The 8,142-nt window shown below is 47.6% G+C and overlaps 1 protein-coding gene across 1 annotated transcript; it reads left to right on the top strand.

The window, feature by feature from the left end:
* The first annotated feature begins 908 nt into the window (after positions 1-908).
* Positions 909-7,785, top strand: HOGA1 (4-hydroxy-2-oxoglutarate aldolase 1). The gene is made up of 7 exons (XM_044436575.1): positions 909-1,178; positions 2,702-2,830; positions 3,064-3,191; positions 4,486-4,620; positions 5,985-6,081; positions 6,675-6,808; positions 7,509-7,785. Exons 1-7 carry the CDS (start codon positions 917-919, stop codon positions 7,656-7,658), a joined length of 1,035 nt encoding a protein of 344 aa, XP_044292510.1. The 5' UTR covers positions 909-916; the 3' UTR covers positions 7,659-7,785.
* Positions 7,786-8,142: the final 357 nt, after the last annotated feature.

Genomic DNA, 8,142 nt, shown 5'->3' with positions numbered 1-8,142 from the left:
TGCCAGCAACTTGTCCAGTTGCCATCCTGTTCCTCACTCTGTGCAGGCTGAGGTCTTAATCCTGATGTCACACTCACTGGTGATGGGCCCATGCTCCGTTCCTGCTCCTCCTCATACCTCCTGGGTTTCTTCCAGAACCCTCACACTGCAAGGGACAGCTGTGCCATACAACCCTCTTCAGCTGGCTTGGGCTTTTCTGGGGCTTTTAAAGAACACCAGCCCCCAAAAGAAAGCATTTAAGCTTTTCCCCCAGCAGAAGCACTCCTGACAGATTGTCAAACACGAGGTCCCCATTATTCTGGGAAACCAAATGAAGGTCTCCATGCACCTTCTTTGTCAGCAGAATCCCTGGGATCTGAACAGCGTGTGAGGGGCGGATTGGTAGCAGGAACTGGTGCAGAGGAGTGGGGTACCTACATGCTGTTCAGCAGGTTTACACAGAAACATGTTGCCCGCCATTCTTAAAAGGCTGCAGTCCTACGCATGCTTAATTTAGGTCACTAAAGTAATGCTTAATGCCACTGGACAGAGTGGGTCTTTCGTGGAGCTTGGGCTTCTACAGCAGGGTCCCCAACTGGTAGCCCAGAAGAGCAGGAGTGCCACAACTCCCACAATCCCTCACCCCTGACTGTACTGACTGGGGCTGGTGGATTTGTAGGCCAAAGTATTTGTAGCGTTCCAGCACTAAAAGTACTCATCATTTCTATGTGAACACCCTGTATCCACGCTGGAGGGGTGCCTACGTGTATAAGGCAGGTCTCCTCTTGCTTCTCTTTGTTTGATAACGGGTCTCCTGCTGCAAGAGGCCGAGCTGTGAACTGGCCTTCCCACGGGGGAGGACTTAATAAACTGTATCCCCGCCCTCCTTAAGGGCGCTTGTGCGCCCAGGTTGCCCGGCACTAGCGCTGGCAACGCAATGGCCAGGGTGCCCCTAGCCCCGCGGCTCCTATCCCTGCTTTGGCCCAGAGGCGCTTGCCCGCACCCCACGGGGATTGGGGTGGGGGGCGCCCGCAGGGGCTTCGCCGCTGCGTCACCGCCCGCAGCAGCACCTCCCAGCCGGCGGCTGGACCTGCGGGGCATCTATCCACCCCTGGCCACCCCCTTCACGGCGCAAGGCAAAGTGGATTACGCGCGACTGGAGGAAAACCTGCGCCTCTACGCCGAGATTCCCTTCCGAGGTAGGGGCGGCGCGGCTCGAGGGACACGTGGGCTCGTCAGCGGGCGGAGAGCAGAGCTTAGGGAGCCGTGGGAAGGCGCTCTGGGTTGTCTGCGTCTCGGCCGCCCTTGCTGCAAGGCGAGCCTTTCCTGATGGAGAAACCGCGTGAAATTAGGAGTCCTTACTCGTCCCGTTTCCCGAGGTGCTGGCCGGGGCTTGCCAGCAACGGCTCTGTTTTGCGCCGTCGTGAAAGGCAAAGAACCAGGCTCGGGCCGTCTTCGTCCTTCCTCCAAACAGTAGTTCTCATTTCTAGAGGCGAGAACCTTTAAATTTCTGCCTTATGCAGCAGTTAAAAGCACAAAACCTCTGGGCGGGGGTGGGGGGACCGGGCAATTCTTGGGAGAGTAAGCAAAAAGTTTTGCTGTAGTGTAGGAGTGAGGGAAGGACTCCCTGGAGAAGAGCCTAATGCTGGGAACAATTGACAGCAAAAAGAAGAAGGGGACGGCAGAGAATGAGGTGGCTAGATGGAGTCACTGAAGCAGTTGGTGTGAGCTTAGGTGGACTCTGGGGGATGGGGGAGGACAGGAAGGCCTGGAGGAGTGTTGTCCGTGGGGTCACGATGGGTCGGACATGACTTCACGACTAACAACAACAACAACGAGTGAGGGATGTTGGATGACTACTCCATGAGCTCTGGCCAGCATGGCCAGTGGTAAGTGATGACAGGAATTGCAGTCCAATAACACCTGGAGGGCCTCACGTTCCCCAGACCTGCTCTAGGGAAGGGGCTGCTGGTCATTTGAAGAGGACACGCTGGCAAAGCTACATCAACTCAACACCTTCTCCAACACTGGCACCTCACCATAGATTTGGAAAACAACCCGTCTCTTGTCTTTTGCAGCTGGTCCTTTTCCAGTAAAAGGAGGGGGGCTGTGCAGAGCTGAATTGGTAACTCTGCTTTGTCCTCAAGGACATGCATGGCTAGCTGCCTGCCTGGACTTTGGCACTTGCCTGCAGCTCCACAGGAAATGAAGGGGGAATCAGCATCATTAGCACATTTTTCCTGTGACCAAATAATGATCTTCTAGACTTGCCCAGAGGCAGTGTCACACTGATAGGTTTGCTATCAGTCTCTTGTACTTTCTCATCATACCTAGTCATGTATTCTTTCGTAAAACATCCCACTTCATCCCCTGTCTGAAAGGACTTATCCTTATTTGGCAGGATTCATATGCCCTTAACAGCTGCACTTATGTCATGCAAAAATTCAGAACATAACATTTCCCTGACATGTTTGTTTTGCAGCCTTATCTGTTGGATTTCTACCTGACATGTAGTTGCCAGTTAGTTTTACATTTTTACTGTGCTAATGTTCTTAATGTATGCATGTGGGTGAGGTGGGGAGGCTGTTAATGATTGCATTTTGCTTTGGGAACTTGTATTTTTGAAGCAACACATAAATACTAGAAATGAATCCATTAAATCTGATGGTGATGTGGCCTAATGGAGAAGCCATGCACAGCCAATGTCTACTCTTCTTTGCAGGGCTTGTGGTACAGGGTTCCAATGGTGAAGCTCCTTACTTGACACAGCAGGAGCGCCTAGAAGTGGTGAGACGGGTACGCCAAGCTGTGCCCAAGGAAAAACTCCTACTTGCCGGGACTGGATGTGAATGTGAGTGTGGTGGAGGGTAGGTTGGAGAACACCAGTGTCTAGCTTCCCATACCCTGCATGAGGATTCTGTTGGGACCTCACCCATTCATCTTTTACTCCTTGCAGCCCTTTCTGGACACCATTAGCTGTTAGAAGGTCCCAGTCTCAGAATGCCCACTGTTTGTTTCCATAAGCTTCATAAAACCCTTATGGGATATCATTTATTCAGCAGAAATTTATCTTTCTTCCCTTAGCAACTCAGGGCACCATTGAACTGACAGCACAGATCGCTGACAAGGGTGCTGATGCTGCCCTTGTGGTAACTCCTTGCTACTTCCGGGGAAGCATGACCAGTGCGGCCTTGATCCATCATTACACACAGGTGACGAATGGGGTCAGGGCACCTCCCTGATCAGAGAGTGCTGGGACTGAGGACAGTTTTGAGGGAAGGGGTGGGACGATGCCTGGAATTAGGCTAGGAGAGTTCTTTATGTGTTACTCTTTATTACTTGTATACACACACAAAACATCAGCTAACTTTGTAAATGTAGCAGCCATGTAGCTAATGCTTTTAATTCTGGATCCAGATACAATTTCTCCATAGGTTGCTTAGAGGCTTATCAGAGGCACTAATACTTTCTTGGCTTAAAGCTTTAAAGCATACTTTACTCAGTCAGAGAATGGAGTTCAACAGAAAGCTGAATTTGAGCAAATAGGAAATGGGAATGAATGAATCTGGCGTGTTAAGGTTTGTTTGTTAATTCACATCAGTTATTGCCCTTTTCCAGCTTTGAGGATCTTACTGAATGCATTCTTCCCTGTGTATTCACAGGGCACTTACAGGGCCAAATGAATAAATGATTTGCTTCCTCCAGGATCTGCTCCTGTCCATTACTTCCTTTGAATGGCACTCACCTTTTGACTATTAGTTCTTCTTGCTTGTGAGAATCATTCAAGAAGTATTGGCAGACAGATAGGATACCCTGGAAACCACTGGCTGTGATGTTAGGCCTAACACTCCTGATGTTCTTTGCTATGCTGGAAAAATGGATGCACCACAGTCCAGAAAATATGTGACATTTTCTTCTGTTAAAGAGGAAACACATGAGACAGGTCAGCAAATAGAGCTGCGTCATCCCAATCAAAACATGGGATCATGAGAGTAACAACCAGTGCGGTGACTGGCACATTTTGTTCCAGGAATGATCTTGGGTGGGAGCTGCCTTCTGAAAGTAGCCATGGTTAAAGGCAAAGTGGGCAGGCACAACCCCCCCCCCACCACACACACAGCCTAAGTATTGTATTAGTCACTGCCAGTAATCAATTGCATTTGCTAACCCTAACCCTAAACTAAGAAGCATTTCAAAAGGAAAAACAAGGAAAAAGATGGGAAACTGCCCAATGATCTGTGGTCGTAAGGAGGGAAAGAGGTAAGACTGGGGAAGCAGAAAGGGACATGCCATCCTGGTGACCCAGGGGAGCTAGTTTTGGCCCCTTGCAGTTTCCCACTTCTGACCTTCAAGATCAGCCTCAGCAGGGAGATGACTGGCATTTATATGGTGCCAGCATGCACAAGGAGGTATGCGAATCCACATTTGGTGGGATTTGCCAGAGAGTAACCTGTGACTGGCTTCTCCTGCAAGTGCTAATGTGCTGTGTTGTTTTGTGTTCCCCAGGTGGCTGATGCCTCTCCAATCCCCGTGATCTTATACAGTGTCCCTGCTAACACGAATCTGGAGCTGCCCAATGATGCTGTGTTTCGCTTGGCCCAACATCCAAACATTGTAGGGATCAAGGACAGTGGTGGCAATGTGAGTGAAAGGTGGAAGCTGAGATGCTGAGCCAGAGAATGCAGTCTGGGATCTTGATGAGAATCTTAATTTGGGGGGCTTTTAGTATTTGGGAAGTAGAAACTGGTAAAGTCATGTTCTTAGTAGCTTATAGGAAGGTCTGGGAAAGTGCCAAATTTCTCCTTCACGCACAGTGTTGAAACATTAACTTAAAATTATTTGTAGCCCAGAAAATACTTTTGTAAACTGAGGTCACAACCAGATGCAGCTTTCCCACACTCTTTGAATGGGAGGGAGACAAAACAGGTGCTGTGATAATGCTTAGCCTGAGTGCCAGTGTCCTATAGCAGTTGGTTATACTTGGACCGGGGAAGTCTGGATGCAGATTTGTAGTTTGCCATGAAGCCCACTGTTGACCATTTCTCATCTTGACTGACCTCATAGGTAAGAATAAAATGCAATCATTTCCATAATCCATTCTGGATTCTTTGGAGGATGAGATACAAATGAGGCAGACAGCCGATGTCTTTCTGTGTGTTGCTCTTGCCCCTGCGACAGCAGTCACTACTGCTTATGGTATGATCAGATGTGGAGCCAGTCTGGGATGGAATTCCACACGCATGTGCCTTGCGATGGTTATTTATATCCTGGATTTGCACCCATTCCTTTTCCAGGCTGTTCTGTGGATGCTCTCAAAGATCAGCCTCAGATCAATCCTGTTATTGGAGTGGGGACATCTGGAATTTTAGTGCAGAATAGTTGGATTTGCTTTGTCCCAACAAATTTGTCTGGATGTGTATGACTAGCTGGAACTTCTACTTAACCCACACCCTTCGGCTGTGGGGCTACCAGTACCATGTTCAAGTTTAATTAAAATTTGTAAGATATTATATTATTTCCCAGAAACTACTTGAAACTCCCTGACAATTTTCCCTCCAGAAACTCAACAGATTGACCATTTAATACAGCATCATATGGCCTTTGACCACTCTCTGTTTAGACCTCCAGGCCATCCATCCCACCCTTTCTTCTTCCTTGATATCGGTATTGCCCTCTGATAGAACACTAACCTAGAGCAAAATCATAACCGTCCTTTTCCATCCTGGTGTCCTCCTGATCGGCCCCAGTCAGCATGGCGGATACTCTGAAAGAGAGGGAGCTGCAGTCTGAGACATCTGGAGGGCACCAGTTTGGGAGAGGCTGAGCTCTTGTAGAGGCCAGCTGCTTCAGGGGTTCCATGAGTTCAGCCCTGTGTCCATCAGTGCCTGGAACATGCGTTTATCATGTGTTCCTTGTGGCCACTGTCAATGGCTACTTTTCAGCACCCCCTTTAGATTAGTTTTTAGTGCTGTCTCCCTCTGTTGAACCATCCCATCCCTTACCAGATCACCCGTCTTGGGCTGTTTGTCTACAAGACCCAGCATGAGGACTTCCAGGTACTGGCAGGATCAGCTAGTTTTCTGCTGGCCAGCTACATTGTAGGTAAGTGATGATCAGAATTTGCCTCCATAGGGAAGCAGTTCTGTAGACTGTGGCTGTATGTTTCAAGACATGGCGAAGGGTTACAAAGTAGGGGTGATGTTGTTGCAGCATTGTAAAAGGAGAGGACATAGTATTTCCATATTAGAACAATCAAGAATCGTGTGGCATCTTAAGAACAAAACATTTATGGCATAAGCTTTCATGGCTACATCCCACTTCATCAGACGCATGAACTATTTATTTCTTGAGTTTCAAGTATATAAACACCTATATTTGGGGTGGGGGTAGGACTTGTAAAGAGTGGGGTTGTGGAGAAGAGAAATCTGGAAAGTAGATTTTTTGCTATAACTGACATAGCTATTCTGCTGGAAATTATCATCAAACTTTGTTCCATAACATCCCTTAAAGAGAAAAGCTAGGAAGTGAGGGGCTAGCTGCTAGTACAGGGGACCTTGATGTACTGTGTGCTCCACAGCTTTCTGTTCAGGTTTGGAAGGAGCCAAATGAAAAAAGTGTGGCAAAGAAATGTAGGTGATACAAGGGTGCATGTTTCTGTGGTGAGGTGTTTTCATTGACTCTCTTCCTTGTTCCAGGTGCCTCTGGAGGGGTTTGTGCGCTTGCCAATGTGCTTGGGATGCCAGTTTGTCAGCTTGAGCAACTATGCCAGGCTGGCCACTGGGACGAGGCCCGTGAACTGCAGCATCGACTCATTGAGCCAAACATTGCAGTAAGAGCCATAGGGCTGGGTGAAAGGGGGTGGAATCTGGAACATGGCCTTTCTTGCCAATCTATGGGGGAGATTATGGGGAAGAGGCAATGCTTCTGCAGCGCAACCCTCAGCCTGCAGGCCATTGGCATTGATTAGAAGCAGGATATTTATATCATTATGCTAGTAGTTATACCTGCTAACTGTATTACTACTACTAATATTATTAATTGTAGTATCAGTGGTCCTCATGTAATCTAAGAAAAGATTGGCTCCTTGCTCAAAGGTATGTCCATTATTGACTTAAAATACGCAAGGATAGTATGATATGCAACATGATTTCCTTACCTAAATTTAGCAATAGTCAAACATGATTGACTGGGTTCTAATACCTGTTTACATGGCCTTGGCCATTCTGTGGTGGCGACACATAGATGCTAGATTAGCCTTCCCAAACCTGATGTTTCCCAGAAGTATTGGACTATAGTTCCTAGCTCATGTTGGGAAAAGATGCAAACGTTGGGAGTTGTGGGCCAACCTATATGGCTGCTAAAGGCTGTTCTTAGGCTGTTCTTGACAATGCAATTATTTAGTTCCTTCTAAATTCTTTAAGTGTCACTTAAAGTGGTGTAAGAATGGGACCAGAATTCATATACACCTATTCTGCATTGTTGGTCATGCAGCATTTTCAGACCCTCTCGACCTTTTTCTATTCCCACAGGTAACAAGCAAGTTTGGGGTTCCAGGCCTCAAGCAGGCCATGGAGTGGTTTGGTTTCAAGGGAGGCTTCTGTCGTGCCCCTTTGCTCCCCTTAAGTGAGTCACAAGTGATGGAACTGCACCAGGACTTCAGCTCTAATGGCTGGCTCTGAAGGACCAAGATGTTCCCAGCAACGTCCAGAACTTTGCAATGGGCAATAGACTGCCTGCTGTAAGGTTGAGCATCAGTTTTTACACATGTTGCCACTTTTGAAATACAGCTCATTCAAATATAGTGTATTCATTGACGTTTCATTGACATCTGAGCACTGCAGCAGCAGCCAAACGGGGGATTTAAGGACCCCAGAATGGAGTTTTAAATGAGCAAATGCTACATCTCATGGCAGGGGAGAAACCCAACAGTCTTTCTGCATATAAACTCTGACCTTTCCTGCTTAGATTCTCCAACTATTTCCTTAGGTGGGGCACTTATTATACAATACTGCAGAACTGGCTGCATCCCATTTTCTGCCATATTTCCCTTTTCTTGACCATTCCAGGCATCTTAGTTTTATTGGAGTCAAAGACATACAGTCAAAGATCAATGGTATATCTGCTGTTGTAAGGGCTGAGATCAAATTGGGACTCAATGGGGCA

This window comes from Varanus komodoensis, unplaced genomic scaffold (genome assembly GCF_004798865.1).
Source record: "Varanus komodoensis strain SLA01 unplaced genomic scaffold, ASM479886v1 scaffold1, whole genome shotgun sequence".
Taxonomy (NCBI): Eukaryota; Metazoa; Chordata; class Lepidosauria; order Squamata; family Varanidae; genus Varanus; species Varanus komodoensis.
This window is presented reverse-complemented; position numbering and strand designations above follow the sequence as displayed.

Excerpts from the sequence above, each read along its gene's own strand:
- HOGA1 (XM_044436575.1), top strand. The coding sequence starts at position 917 with ATGGCCAGGGTGCCCCTAGCCCCGCGGCTCCTATCCCTGCTTTGGCCC. Across the intron at positions 2,831-3,063 it reads TGCCGGGACTGGATGTGAAT|CAACTCAGGGCACCATTGAA; the intron begins GTGAGTGTGGTG and ends TTCTTCCCTTAG. Across the intron at positions 4,621-5,984 it reads TCAAGGACAGTGGTGGCAAT|ATCACCCGTCTTGGGCTGTT; the intron begins GTGAGTGAAAGG and ends ATCCCTTACCAG.